Source organism: Clupea harengus, chromosome 10 (genome assembly GCF_900700415.2).
Source record: "Clupea harengus chromosome 10, Ch_v2.0.2, whole genome shotgun sequence".
Classification (NCBI taxonomy): Eukaryota; Metazoa; Chordata; class Actinopteri; order Clupeiformes; family Clupeidae; genus Clupea; species Clupea harengus.
The window spans coordinates 16,332,689-16,347,427 of NC_045161.1; the positions used below are offsets into that span (position 1 = coordinate 16,332,689).

The 14,739-nt window shown below is 39.5% G+C and overlaps 2 protein-coding genes across 4 annotated transcripts; both read left to right on the forward strand.

Moving 5' to 3' along the window:
* The first annotated feature begins 1,903 nt into the window (after positions 1 to 1,903).
* On the forward strand, positions 1,904 to 9,638 carry ankrd29 (ankyrin repeat domain 29). Of its 3 annotated transcripts, XM_012825292.3 has the most exons (10): positions 1,932 to 2,185; positions 2,888 to 2,998; positions 3,303 to 3,401; positions 4,138 to 4,236; positions 4,517 to 4,615; positions 5,718 to 5,816; positions 7,880 to 7,978; positions 8,118 to 8,213; positions 8,515 to 8,613; positions 8,894 to 9,638. In XM_012825292.3, the coding sequence occupies exons 1-10, from the start codon at positions 2,174 to 2,176 to the stop codon at positions 8,972 to 8,974; spliced, it is 894 nt and encodes a 297-aa protein (XP_012680746.1). In that variant the 5' UTR covers positions 1,932 to 2,173; the 3' UTR covers positions 8,975 to 9,638. The 3 variants fall into 3 exon arrangements, with proteins under 3 accessions (XP_031430049.1, XP_031430048.1, XP_012680746.1); XM_031574189.2 differs by lacking the exon at positions 8,894 to 9,638 and having other exon boundaries at positions 1,904 to 2,128; positions 8,515 to 8,886; XM_031574188.2 differs by lacking the exon at positions 8,894 to 9,638 and having other exon boundaries at positions 1,906 to 2,185; positions 8,515 to 8,886.
* Positions 9,639 to 9,756: 118 nt separating this feature from the next.
* Positions 9,757 to 14,519, forward strand: LOC105898282 (vacuolar protein sorting-associated protein 4B-like). The gene is made up of 11 exons (XM_012825305.3): positions 9,757 to 10,191; positions 10,669 to 10,780; positions 11,065 to 11,209; positions 12,053 to 12,108; positions 12,470 to 12,589; positions 12,716 to 12,872; positions 13,082 to 13,230; positions 13,318 to 13,399; positions 13,543 to 13,762; positions 14,043 to 14,183; positions 14,274 to 14,519. The coding sequence occupies exons 1-11, from the start codon at positions 10,165 to 10,167 to the stop codon at positions 14,376 to 14,378; spliced, it is 1,314 nt and encodes a 437-aa protein (XP_012680759.1). The 5' UTR covers positions 9,757 to 10,164; the 3' UTR covers positions 14,379 to 14,519.
* The last annotated feature ends 220 nt before the right edge of the window (positions 14,520 to 14,739 follow it).

Genomic DNA, 14,739 nt, shown 5'->3' on the forward strand with positions numbered 1-14,739 from the left:
GCCAGTCAGGTGTATTTGTCAGTGGCTAAACAAAACAACCCACCTGTCGAAATTATGGCACCATTTTGAAGCATACGTTTGGAGAAAAATGATGTGCTGTGTGCTGGGACAACCCAGATAATAACAGTTTGTGAGGAGATAATTATGTGTTGAAAAGTGAGCCCTCCAGGGTATTAGAATGAAAATGACAGCTAGAACGCTGTGTAAAATATGTGTTTCATGCCGGCAGGTATAACGTACTCCTCTCCTAAACCTATAATGGGCCTATAAAGACCAATTAGGGGCCCTGCATGTTAGAGTTTATTTGGTGTGCATTCTTTCATTTTGTTACATTGTGAAGCCTAGCACGCAACCTATACCAGTTTTAGGTCAGCTTCACTTCATACTGACGCACTAAGACTCTTTATATAATAAGAAATATTTTATACTATAGGTGGATCAACCAATATAGATTTATTATATAGTATATATCAGGTATTCTATCAAATATACAAAGTTCCCTTAACAAGCATTAAATCAAAAGTTGCAAGAGCACTTTTAGCACATCTTAAAAATAATGACAGCACTGAGGCTCTACACTGAAACACTTGAGAACCTTTCATTATGGTCATGAAAGTACATACATCACAATTGTTTAGCCCATCAATTAAAGGTTAAGGTTGAATGAATGTAAAATGCCAGTAAAAAAATCAAGGGAAGAGGAAAAAGCATTTTATACACCCAAACTGTGCCTTCATAAAAATATCACAAAATCACAAAAATACAGAGGATTTGACAGACATACTGGCCTCCACACATTAAATGACACACTTGAGCATAACCAGTATGCATGAGCAAACATTTTCTCTCCCTCTAACACACACACACACATAAGTAAGCACACCTGTAACAGCTGAGGGCAAGTATTGACCATCTGAAAACAAATCAATCAAAAATATAAGTGAACTGCTATGGTCATCTTATGTTTATTTATGTATTTAAATATCATACCACCATGAGCATTGCTCATCAGCTTTTAGTTCCTTCTTTCTTATCAAATGCAATATCTCTCACACACAAACACAGGAAAAGTGTGCTTGTGCAACCAAAGTCGGATTGTTAGTACTAATGTAAATAATTTCTGTTTCTCATTTCTTACTGTTTGTGGAACTAGACATATGTGTAAGCAACATGTTGCAATACTTCCTCACAGGTGTCTAAACATCCACATTATAATACAAATATATAAGTATCAGGAAGGGAAATGACCAGTGCATATATTTTGCATATGTGGGCCTAACCCAAGACCTGTGACACTGTCAAAGGGGAAAGATGGCACAAAATATTGCCGGTTTATAAATGGAGATCACTAACCTTGAGACCAAACACAGACCAATATTTGCATGTCTTTGCATGTTGTCTCGCTTTATGAAAGTTGTGACTTCCTTTATGAGAAATCATCTCTCAATAGTCAACCTGCAACAGCCACAACTATGGCATTTAACAGCCACAAGAACCAAGCAAAACCAAAACCAAACCAAAACCACATACCAAATGTAACTGAGCTCAATACCAACCTGTAGCACAGAGAGAGAGAGACACAGAGAGAGAGATGCTTAAAATTCAACCTCCTGAAATGTATACTTATATTCAATATAGGCAACCCTTATTTTACAGACGGGAAAGGTTATGTTAAAAAAAAAAAAAAAAGATTTTGTCGAGAAGTGTGCGTTTTATGTCACATTCATAACATAGATACATTGATTTATTTCAGTAATGTAATGTGTATATATAATATTAATATATATATATATGCATTTGAAAGAGTGTGGATGTTTTTCAGCATGAAGTTTAACAGCATCAACAATTTGATGTTCTTGTACCGTTATTAGATATTACAATATTTAAGGGCTACTATAGGTACAAAATGTACAATTTCATGAAAATATCTCTATGGCTCTCGGTGTGCGCAGCCATGAGGGTGTTTAGGGTGCCATTCGATCGGAGAGACGTAAAGAGCAACAACACAGCCTTGGCTGGTTGGCTTGTTGTGACTGCGTGATAGTTTTTACAGCAACGTCAACGGATTTAGGGGAGGACAGCGTCTTTCATCCATCTAAACACCACCAGTCCTGGAAGTTAGTCGTCGGTAAGTCTTCACCCATAGCAATGAGTCGCGAATAGGACACGGATAATGTCGTTCAAGGTGAGAAACCTTTTCAATCTCTATATTCAAGCTTTCTTAGCGCATGATACAAGCAGCTATGACGAGTTGCAACAGTACTGTAGCACTGACAAGCAGTCCACCTTGCAACTGACATTTGGTAGCCGAAGGCGAATTAGGTCGCCGATTTCGCTGGCATGAGAATTACTTCGCAATGACGCCAGTGTTGACTAAATTCGAATATAAATCTCTGCTGGTGCTTTATCCTTATGCTCTCACGACATTTCAATGTACAGACAAATTACTCTTTAACACCGTCTGCGCAGTTAGCCACTCTGCCAGACGACCAGCGTACAAAATGGAAAGGATCAGTAATTCAATAAAAATGCCTGCCTGTCGTGTTCTCTAACGTGCTATACAGCATTACACCTTTTCTTTATTCCTTGTCTCCTGATATTACGCGTAGGCTATTAACTTCTGTGATTGCATACAAACAGCTTATTTTGCATCTGCATTTATGCACACACATCCGACAAAACCCATGTGGCATGAATGTATGTCCATGGAATAGCTTGAGAGTCGGCTGTTTTGACTGGGCTGCATGAATGCAAAGGGCATGTAATGATCGGCAGGACTATGTGTGCACATATAGACTGCCATGTTTGTGACACACGGATGACCACGTCACGGTTCTGTGTGTACTGTAATGGCCATGTGTGACATTTAGGTACATGTGTTTTGCAGAAGGAGACGCCCCTCGCCAACGCAGTATTTTGGGCAGCACGGAAGGGGAACTTGGCTCTGCTACAGCTGCTTCTCAACAGCGGACGCGTAGATGCCGACTGCAAAGACTGTGTATGACTAGGGCAGCATTTATTACACAAGGCAGTGTGTTGGCCTTTATAATTATGTATAGTATGATGGTGGATGTTCTGAAAAGCCATTAGTTTACAGGTTTTTCATTTTTACATTTTTATTTTTTGGGGACAAAGGTTTTGTAAGGGTGTTCAAATCTGAAAAAAGAGACTATCATATTTTACATGCTCGGATGTGTAAAACTGACGGATTGCCTTTGTACACATTCAGACTGTATGTGTTTCTAGTAATGTATACAGGAATTCATGATGATGTTTGTGATGTTGTTGTTTACCCTCTCCAGTATGGCACGACAGCCCTTATGGTGGCCTCATACAGCGGACATCATGAGTGTGCCCGAGAGCTTGTAATGCAGGGCGCAGACATCAACTTGCAAAGAGAGGTATTCAGACAATTCAAGACACACTCTTAACAGTCAAAGTCTCAGATCACAATTGTTACTTTAAACCAATGGAAAAGAAAGACACACGCACATACAGTGGGACAGAGTGATGAAAGTTCGTATACCATTTTATCATGGTTTAAGCCGAAATCGTCAGAATTTCAAAGGGTGCATAGCTGGATCCATTCTCAGATCTTTGTTTGCAGGTGCATAGGTGTCAGAGGGAGATGAACTGTTCATGTATACAAAACAGACACTTCGACAAAACATAATTTACACTAATAGTTCTCCACAGTACCAGACAGTAAGTGTGTTTTGATTTACTTATATCAGGTGCTTACATCAGATTTATCAAGCCGCAAAAAGATATTTGTCTTTTAAGCTGTCAGCTACCTCCAAAACATAACAGTTCACTTCCTGGAAAGATGACTTGTTGAGCCATGCAAGGAGACATAACAGCATGTCATTGCATTATTAATGTGGAAAATGTTCCTTGACTGCTATAGATCAATGTTAGTGTGATGGCTTCTGTGAAGACTTACCATCATAAAAAAGCAATGACTTGAAGTTCATGGGGCAAATAGACTTGGAAGATAATTGGTGCAATCAGCTCAACATTTGCCAAGTGGGGACCGAAGGCTAAATTATATGTCATGCTTAGTGTGTCTGCTCTTTGATGCCTGGAAGGCCAGCTGACGATGCTGTCTATGTGTCTTCTACTTTGATGTTATTCTAGACAGGCTCCACTGCACTTTTCTTTGCTGCCCAGCAGGGACACGATGATATTGTCAAGTTTCTGTTTGAGTTTGGGGCCTCCACAGAATTCCGGACAAAGGTATTTAGAGTAACCTGCTTTCATTCATGTGTTAACTTGAGCATGAAGTAGATAATGAGAGTGAGTTTACCAGTGTGTGTGTGTGTGTGTGTGTGTGTGTGTGTGTGTGTGTGTGTGTGTGTGTGTGTGTGTGTGTGTGTGTGTGTGTGTGTGTGTGTGAGAGGTGGGGGGTGGGAGTGTTCTGGGTTAAACCTTTCTGTCTGCATGATATCTGGTAACCTACCAATTATCACATCAGTAATCATGGTAACAAAATAAGGTGCAAATGGTTTTTGTACAGGATGGTGGCACAGCCCTTTCTGCTGCTAGCCAGTATGGCCACAGCAAAGTTGTCGAGACCTTACTGAAAAATGGGGCGAATATCCATGACCAGCTAAATGTGAGTATTTCCTGCATGCTGCTGTAGGCCCTTCCAGTTGAATATGGCAGTAACTATGTTCAGTAGAAGATCAGGGGTCAGCTTCTGCATGGTGCTCTGATACATTTGGTGCCACACAGAGGGGTGAGCTTGACAGGGGTGGCACTGAATTTGGGGCTGACTCAGCAAGTAGAGGGACTCAGTCCATTGTGTCTCTATCTGTGTCCACTGCAGTCCTGCGGTACCCCCATGGCCGGGGTCAGCCCCAGGTCAACCCCATAGCCTGCTTTCTGTAGAGCATTTCTGAGTATTAAAAGAAAAAAAGTGACTATCCACCCATAGGCCTACTTAAACATTATCCATTGTGCAATTTACAACATGAACAACTATCTACAGAATTATCTATGATAATAATAATATAATATTATTATTAATACATTAATTATTATTAATATTATTATACCAAAGTGATTGGTTCGATAGCGCGTTGTGTTACCTTCTGGTATGAAATGTGGCGTATAAATAAAGTTTGATTTTATTTTATTTTATTTGATAACCACTCTGGACAGTATGACTATCACATTATCATAAATCAAGGCAACCTTTTGTAAAAAGAAAATGCTATCTATGATTTATATTGGAGATTGAAAACGACTAAATATAGACCAAATGGCACTCCCATTCTTTGTTGCCATCATTTGATTACAGTCTGTAATTAGACAACATAGTGAGATAAGTCACTTTAATTGGCAAGGCCAAGCTTCAGGTCACAAATTAGTATTATAAGGTAGTGTCATATGTGGCCTAATTTTGACAGCATTTATCTTCAGAAAATTGCAGGGAATAGAATTACATGTCTTTGAAAGTGCTGGATATGTTCCCCCTGCATCCATCTTGTTGGCTATATACCAAATTTCAAGTTCTATTCTAATAACCCTGTGAAGTAAAACTACTCTTATGGCACCCAACCTTGAGACATTCCTCTGCTACTGCTACCCCTAACACAGAGCAGTCCTCTCAAGAGGATCTCCCTTACTGTGACTATTTTTAAATGTTCTGTTGGTCAACACACCCTATGTGTGTGACTAGCTGTACACTGCGTGACCTGCATATCACGTTTCAGGATGGAGCCACCTCTCTATTTCTTGCTGCCCAACAAGGTCATGTGACAGTTGTGCGTCAGCTGATATCATCTGGAGCAAAAGTGAACCACCTGCGTGAGGTGAGTGGGTACCCCCATGTCATTAATGTCACGCAATTCCGTTACTTCATGTGGATTATGTAAGAGGAGGTCGGCGCCAAAATAAGAAGATTTACGATGGAGCAATTCCATTATTCAGTAGGTCTTGTCTAAGCACTTCAGCAATTAATGTAATGTCTGACTTCATTTGATTTATCATTTGAAAACAAGTTTATTTAATTATATGGAATTTGCGGTATTTATGGTCACACGCATAAACACACTCACACACGCACATACACAAGCCGATCTTTACCCTTCAACCTATGCAGGTACATTTAGTCATTTAAGTAAGGTTCTTACATCAAGGCCCATAGTTTGAGGGCAAAAACGGCTGGCGGAAAACTAAAATTGCATGCGCACTGTTGCACAAATAAACACAAGTAAAGCAGAGCCAGGCCAGAGTTAATTAGTGATTAGTTTTGTTAAAGCCGACCAATAGCATTGCGGAGCAATCCCTTTCAACTGAATGTGTCAGACGAGATTACAATGTAAGAAGATGGCGTTATGATAGTGGGTTCTGGTCAGTCATTGTCAGGAGTGCTTGTCCTATGAATAAACTGTAGTGCTTCTTCTGTTGTTCAAAATAATTGTAGCTTGTCAGACATGTTTTAAAATGCCCAAGCCACATCCCTTCCATCCCATTGTTAATCAGGGTATGTGATTTTGAGCCTGTAAAAAAGAAAGTGTCATGAAAAGCTATTTTTGTTGAGATCAATATAGCCTATCCTATGAACGCACCCATTGAGAGAGGTCTTGCAATATAACATTCGTAACGTGTGATACACATTCAATTGAATCATCTAAATTCATCCAATGTAAAGTTTACGACTGATGACTTTATGTGTGTAGATGTGCTGACACTGGGATATCCCAGAGACAATGCTAGGGCTGCAAAGAGCCCATAAAACGCCTGCATGAATGCATAAGATATGGCAGATATGAGAGCTGTGTTAATGTTGATGAATTTGAACACCTGGACAGGGGCGGATCTACTGGGGTGGCACAGGATGACATCTGCCACCATAACGACAATGTCTTGCCACCCCAGTTTTGAGTTTGGATCATATTTTTTAAAATATGTTTTTGATGCGAGTGTTTTAACGGCAAAAGTAATGCAAGTCACAAAATCCAATAATTTCTTACTCCCACTAAACAGTGTGTCAGTGAGGGGAGAAAGTGAATATTATCCAATCACGTTTTGTTCTCCGTGAAGCTTCAGTCTGAGCTCCGCCCTACAAAGCCTTCACCAAGTCCTTAGTAGTCAATAATAGAAAATCAGTGCATTATAGTATGGATTTCTCTGGTACTTTTCATTTCAAAATGTTTGAGAAGTGTGAGTTTTAAATTGTATAATCCCTGCCCCCTGGACTGTCTTTTCCTGCATCATACCACAAAAGATAAATTGTTAATAAAGGCCAAACCGTATGAGGTACCATATGAGGTAGCATCTAATCATTTTTGGAATACACTGAACTTATAGGTTATTAACATTTTGAATAAACATGAGTGTTAAGTTGGACTTACCTTATGCTGTGTAGCTTTCTATCTGGATAGTATTTATTTAATTCATCGCCTATAGAATACATAACACACAATGCGAATAGGATACAATTTTTATGTAATTGAAAAGTTAAATAATTTGGGCTGACTTTAAAAGTTACAGGCCTGTATATATACCTTGAAAAAAACCATCTGTAAGCATTCTTACACTAACTGTGATCATGTTTATTATTATGTGTTTTAACATGCATATATATTGCAAATGAGTGCACAGTTAGCCTAAACTACTATGAGTGTGTGCACATGTGTAGAAAACTAAGCTTTGGTTTTGATACCTCTTATAATCCTCATGCCGCCCTAAGAAAATTGCTCCTGCACCAGGACCAACCTAAATGTTTTAATTTATCACCAGAGTCTAAGACAACCCGCCCAAGCAGAATAGGCAGTATTCATCCAAGTTCCTGCCATCAAACTACGTCCCCTAGTGTTAATCCACATCTGTAAAATCAATGTCATGTCTCATCATTTCTGCTCTGCCTCAGGATGGCACTGCCCCCTTGTGGATGGCCGCCCAGATGGGCCACAGTGAGGTGGTGAAGGTTTTACTTCTGCGTGGGGCCGATCGTGATGCTGACAGAAAGGTAAACACTCTCACTCCTCACATTACAACAGCACTGAGAAATGGTCTTAATAGATGTTGTTAGGTTTAGAATAGGCCCTATAAATTAATTTGCTTGTCTCCAATCTCTGTCTCCTTGTGGATCTTGTGTGTATTAATAGGATGGTTCCACAGCCCTATTCAAGGCTGCATTTAAAGGACAAAATAAAGTGATTGAGGAGCTTCTGAAGTTCTCCCCCTCTCTGGGTCTTTTGAAGGTTGTAACTATGTATTTTAATCACTTTTAAAATTTGTATTTTAAGCCCTGTAATTAAGACACCAAAGCATACAAACTAGTTATAGAACTAGAGAGTTCTACATAGTAAATCACCTTGGAAGCTGTCATATTTGTACTATACAATCAAAATAAATATGGAACATTTGTCATGTCATAATATATTGCTAACAATATATTAACCTTATTGTCAACAGCAAGTCAACAGCATTGTACTGTATGTAGTTAAATGAAGTAAAGGAGTAATTTGTTATGGATTAAGTTATTTTGTTTCTTCATTGCAGAATGGTTCAACAGCCCTTCATGCAGCTGCCATGGGGGGGAATCCTAAGACTGTATCACTTTTGCTGGGAGCAAATGCGGATCCATTTGTAGCGAATAATGTGGGTATTACAAATGTTAAATCTGAGGTTAGGGTCACAAATTGTCAAGGAAACTCAAGCATGCAAATAAAGCATGAAAAGAACACAACAAATGTAGTGAGGATGTGCACACAGTTTACTCAAAATCAAAGAAAAGATTGCCAAAGCAATGGAAAGATGTCTGTAGTGTTTGTATTTCTCTCTGATGGCTTGTATTTGCTCCAGATGTATTTGCTGCAGATGTTTTGCTCCAGAGTGTTGCAATGCCACTATTAATCGGGTTTATTGGTTTTCCCAACAGAATAATGATCTCCCTGCTGATCTTACTAAGAACGACCGAATTCTTTGGCTTCTACGACCCAGCATCGCCAATGGAAGTTGATGACCATTTTACCCTGGTCCTCACCCTTGACCATGGGTTTCCTAAGAAATAATGTACTTCCTGCCAGAGGTCAGATAGCAAAGCAGTTTGGATATTCCAGTGATATTTAGGAGGATATATTTTATGGTGCTTGTTTGCAACTGAAGCTTTATGAATATATGGCCTATAAAACATGGTCTCTCAACTCCTGTCCACATGACATGTCTGGGCAACACTGTCTGGGCAATTTTCTTCTGAACTCATAACTAGATTAACAAAATTGACTCATACTTTTTGTCACAACAACTTTAATTCTATACAAACAAGTATTGCCTTAATGAAGATATTTGCTGTGTACTGGTGGATATGTTACTAACTGAAGTTTATTTCATATGGAATCAATTCTTGGGTAATATGTGAGAGACCTTGTTACTGTAAATAACATAGCCATAATATAATGATTTAACTTAAACCTTTTACCACTATGAATGTCATTATCATGCAAGTTTGGGTTCTTTTGCCTTTTCTTTTCCACCTGAATTGCTTTGCTTTGATATTTCTGCTGTTAAAGGCTAATTATAATTTTTTTTTATTCTTGTTTGCCCTTTCTGTTTTGTATGTGTGATGAAGCCAATTGTACTTTTTTGTTAATCATGGAATAAAATGTCTGTGTTCATTAAGTTAATTTATTTCATCGCCATCTGATTGACAGGTCTTAAGAAATCCCTCGCCGTGTATAGTCTGTGGGAACAATTTTGTTGTTTTGTCCACCGGGAGCAGCATTGTCATTAACCCTTAATTATCTTTCGGCTGTTGTCGTAGACCTAAGACAAATCCTCCATGCTAAGCTACTCAGTGTCAAATCGAGAAAGAGCAGACGGGGAACCTTGGGGCGAAGTTTTGAGAAGGCCAGGAGACGAGTATGGGGTTGGTCACCCCCGCACATCCACCGCTGGAGTGTCTCCAGTCTGTCCGTCAGTGAACGCCAGGTCATACACCAGCCACTCCCACATCACTCAATTGTATTATGTGACGCTTTCGGCAAACTCGGAAGCAACACTCTAAACAAGAGAAGGAGCGGAATTCCCTTTTAGTTTTTCACAGTATAAATGTCTTTATAGTCATGTAAACGGATTTCTTGTCTAAAGACGACGCATCGACATTTGGCTCTTCCAGAACTATCAAAATAATTTAATTTATGCATTCGCACAATGTCCAATAAAACCAACAATTTACAGGTAAGTACGAACTTTTACTGGTGTCTACTTGCTTGTGACAAGTAAATAGCCTATTCAGAGGAAACTGAGGCTAGTTCTATTAGCGAATCTTAGTTATCTTTTGGGCCTCTGAAATAGTATAAATAACAATGTTTAAAGGGGTGGTTTTGCGCATAGCTCCAAACAAGGAAGCAGACTAGTAGGCGAAAAAGTCAAAGGTATCTATATGAAATGTTCGTCTAGGTAATTAGCTGACAACCAACTTTATTAAAGTTATATAAAAATATAATGTTAAAAATAATAATCTACTTAAATTTGGTAGGCTACAGAAGGTTAAATGTACTCAATCTAGAAAGTTGACACTGCTGTTCACGTCATGCTTAGCTGACAACACATTCCAACCAATCACTGAGAATAGCATCTTGCAGAACAAGGTGTATGAATGGGCACAGCCCTTTCTTTTGTCTGATGCTCACAGCTGTTTTTTCTTCCAAACAGAAAGCCATTGACTTGGCAAATAAGGCATCAGAGGAAGATAAAGCCAAAAACTATGAGGAAGCCCTGCGTTTATATCGACAATCAATAGAGTACTTTTTCCATGTGATGAAATGTAATGAGTTTTTGTACTGTTGTCTCCTTCCTCAAAATTAACCTCAAACGCATAGCAAAAGCTAAGTCACATGTACTGTACCTTATCCTAAATCATACTTAACAACACAATGATCACAATTTAATGGGCAATAGTGTTAAATATATCTTTTCACTTTTCAATTTGAAGTCCTACCTCACATTCTAATGCAAATCCATTTGTTATGATGTATCACCAGACTGTGGTATAATGGTCACTGTAAACAGGAGGACAGAATGTGATGCATCACTATGTCTTTGCTTCAGATGAAGCTCAGGGAGAGAGAGCCAAGCAGAGCATCAAGGCCAAGTGTATCGACTACCTTGAGCGGGCAGAAGAACTGAAAGTACACCTGGAGAAGAAAGAAAAGGCCCCACCTGGCAAACCTGTGAAAGAGTCGGACAGCAAAGGGTGAGAGAGACTTTGCGAGACAGTGGCACAAGATAGAACCTAGACGTACCTACCTATATAACAGGACAAGGCTGTTTTATTCTCTTGGGACTGCTATGGCAGCCAGTTTACCCTTCCAGCATAACACACCCACTGCCTCACACCTTGTTCACAATGACACTCCGGCCTCCCTGATTCTTTCTTCCCCATCTATTAAAGGTGCAGTCCGCGATTGTAATCCAATACACTTTTTCTCAAATTCAACTAATTGCGTGTGGTTGTAAGGTGTGGCTGTAGAGCACATTGAGAGAACATTTATGTTTGTAATAGATATATATGTAATAAAAAGGATTAAAAAAAAAAACAGGATTAAGAGCTATGCAATTTAATGCACAAGTCCTTAACCCGGTCTTTCTTTACAAACCATGCTGTCTCTTGGTTACAGTGTATTGTATATTGCCTATACTGTTTAGTAAAGTGACTACTTCTAGGGATCTCTACTCACTCATCTATCCAACTAAACCAGTTCTTTGCATTAACTGATTACCACAGGCTGATGTGGATATGCAGCCTGAATTTCTGACTGGTTTCAGAGGGGCAGCAAAGCCTTTAGGTTGGGCTTCGCCAACTAGTTAAGCAGTAGCTCTCCCAGTGATCAAACCCAATGTAAATATAACCTGAAATGTCCAATGAAATTTGAGTCAATGAAAGTTTTTTTTTTTTTTTCTGTCAGTGCACCTGCTCCATTCCATACAGCAGAAATAATGGCATTTAGTTTGACATATTGGTGCATAGATAATTTAATGACTGGTGGATTATGAGTGCATATTAAACTGTAACTGAGGGTATGCCACACCATTACAGAGCTGACAGTGATGGAGAGGACCAAGAGAAAAAGAAGTTCCAAAACCAGCTTCAAGGTAAAATAATCAGTGCTTGTTTTGCCATGGATTATACATAACATCCATAACAATACCATTGTGACTGGTTCTCTTTCTCATTGATGTAAAGTAAGGCTCCAGCAAGGTCATGGGTTCAATTCTAATTCAAATGTTGATAAAATGTATACCTTCCTTAGGCTGTAGGTATTTCTAGGTAAGAAGTCTCAAATTTGACTGCAAGTCAGGCAAAGTAACCTAATGAGCACACAGTAGTCAACCCCTTTCTCTGAAATAATTTCAGCGTGAGGCACTATAGATTTTCAAATCAAGCTTGTGTAAATGTTTTTATTCTGTCACAATAGGTGTGGTAATTCATGAAGTGAACTGTTGTTATTTGTAGGTGCAATTGTCATGGAGAAGCCAAACATTAAGTGGAGTGATGTGGCTGGTTTGGAGGGAGCTAAAGAGGCATTGAAAGAAGCAGTCATTCTCCCCATCAAGTTTCCCCACCTTTTTACAGGTACAGCTCTTCAGGTTTTTTATGCTTGTCTGTATGCCGTCATGGCTTAAAATGTTGGATTTGACAAAGTGATTTACATTCAGACCTCAATTACACAAAATATTTCTCACCCTTCTCGCTCTCAAGGAAAAAGGACTCCATGGAGAGGCATCCTACTTTTCGGCCCTCCAGGAACAGGAAAGTCCTATTTGGCTAAGGCTGTGGCCACTGAAGCCAACAACTCCACATTCTTCTCCATCTCTTCCTCTGACCTGGTGTCCAAGTGGCTTGGAGAGAGTGAAAAGTGAGAGGCAGAATCATGTAGAGGGGTGGAGGTGTTTAGGTGAAGGTGTAGAGATGGTGCCATGAATATGAGATAGAGCTGTTGGGTATCCACTAAAGGTATCACAATTGTAATAATGTTTGTTCTACACAATACGTCTGTCTACAAAATGTGTGGATGTGATGTTTTGGTTTGGAAACTGATTTCCATACCGCACTCTTCGTGTTCAGGTTGGTGAAATCCCTGTTCAGTTTGGCCCGAGACCACAAGCCCTCCATCATCTTCATTGATGAGATTGACTCCCTGTGCGGCTCCAGAAGTGATACTGAGAGCGAAGCTGCACGTCGTATTAAAACAGAGTTCCTGGTCCAGATGCAAGGTGAGCTAGGAACCTGAAGACATCCTTGATACATTTAAATCATTTGAGTGAATCTCTTTTAACTACATATTCTGCTTCCGCTTTAAGGTGTTGGAAACGATAATGAAGGCGTCCTTGTGCTTGGAGCAACCAACATCCCTTGGACACTGGACTCAGCCATTAGAAGAAGGTAGATAACATAAGTTGCTAACACATAACCAACACAAGATAAAAGTACCCTGGTGATAAAAAAAGGGAGAATGTATAGTATATGTTGAATGCATGTGTTTGCATGAGTATGTAAATTTGCTCAATTTTGCGTCTGTTGCTCAGGTTTGAGAAGCGCATCTACATTCCTTTGCCTGAGGAAGGCGCCCGCTCTATCATGTTTAAGCTTAATTTAGGCACCACTCCCAATGACCTGAGTGAGGCAGACTTTGCCACTCTCGGGCATAAGTCAGAGGGCTACTCTGGTGCAGATATCAGCGTCCTCGTTCGTGATGCCCTCATGCAGCCTGTCCGCAAGGTGCAGTCTGCCACTCACTTCAAACAGGTAAGGAGAGAATACAAAGGCCAAGTCAAAGTGGCTCATATAGATGTGTCTGCTTGACTATGGGTCACCATGACTTCATAGCCAATTGACCAGTAGCACACATAATAGCAACGGTTACCCTTAAAAAATGTGGATGTTTTGTGTCATCGGTCTATAAACACAAATCAGCAGTGAAAGCATTTTCTGAAATAATGTGCATGTATCCTTACAATAGACATTTTGAATGTTTTTATTTTTATTTTTTAATTACCCCTAATTCATACACCATCCATGACACCAGGTACGAGGAAAGCAGTGGAACAATCCAGATGATGTGGTTGATGACCTTTTGACCCCATGCTCTCCAAGTGACCCCAATGCCATAGAGAGGACCTGGATGGAAGTGTCAGGCGATGAACTTTTGGAGCCGATTGTTACCATGGTAAAAAAAATATTAGTCTTTTTTTCACATGTACTGGAACAAGTAGTCAAATTAGCAGCAAATTTCATTCATGACTATGTCCATTTACAGAAGGACATGCTGAAATCCCTCGAGAGGACCAAACCTACTGTCAATGAGGAAGACTTGGAGAAACTTACAAAGTTCACAGAGGACTTTGGCCAAGAGGGCTTATGATCTGCACAGGAAATGACACCACAGTAATACCTATATGACTATTTATCTTTCTGTCTAGTACTATACCATTCCTTCAGTGTTTTGTCTGAGAGTGCCAAAGGCTTTTTCTGCTTATTGCAATAAAAACATTGTAAAATTAAATGTGAATGGTCATCTGCTGTCAATGTGTTGACACTACAGTATTATTAGCATGTGAAAGGGGAGTTGATGTTCGGAACTCATAGTACATATACAGCTGTACATTTCACTCTCTTACAAACACATACAATTTATAATTGAATCTCAAATTGAATATTGTTTATCCTCAAACTTTGACTAAAATTCCCATATGCTTGTTTCTTCTCCTGCGTTTGCAAGAGAA

What these genes read in the sequence shown, in the direction of transcription:
- LOC105898282 (XM_012825305.3), top strand. Translation starts at nt 10,165, where the DNA reads ATGTCCAATAAAACCAACAATTTACAG. An exon ending in CTTTTTCCATGTGATGAAAT is followed by an intron (nt 10,781 to 11,064) that starts GTAATGAGTTTT and finishes TCTTTGCTTCAG; the next exon opens with ATGAAGCTCAGGGAGAGAGA. An exon ending in TGGCTTGGAGAGAGTGAAAA is followed by an intron (nt 12,873 to 13,081) that starts GTGAGAGGCAGA and finishes CTTCGTGTTCAG; the next exon opens with GTTGGTGAAATCCCTGTTCA.
- ankrd29 (XM_031574188.2), top strand. An exon ending in ATATCCATGACCAGCTAAAT is followed by an intron (nt 4,616 to 5,717) that starts GTGAGTATTTCC and finishes ATCACGTTTCAG; the next exon opens with GATGGAGCCACCTCTCTATT. An exon ending in AAGTGAACCACCTGCGTGAG is followed by an intron (nt 5,817 to 7,879) that starts GTGAGTGGGTAC and finishes GCTCTGCCTCAG; the next exon opens with GATGGCACTGCCCCCTTGTG.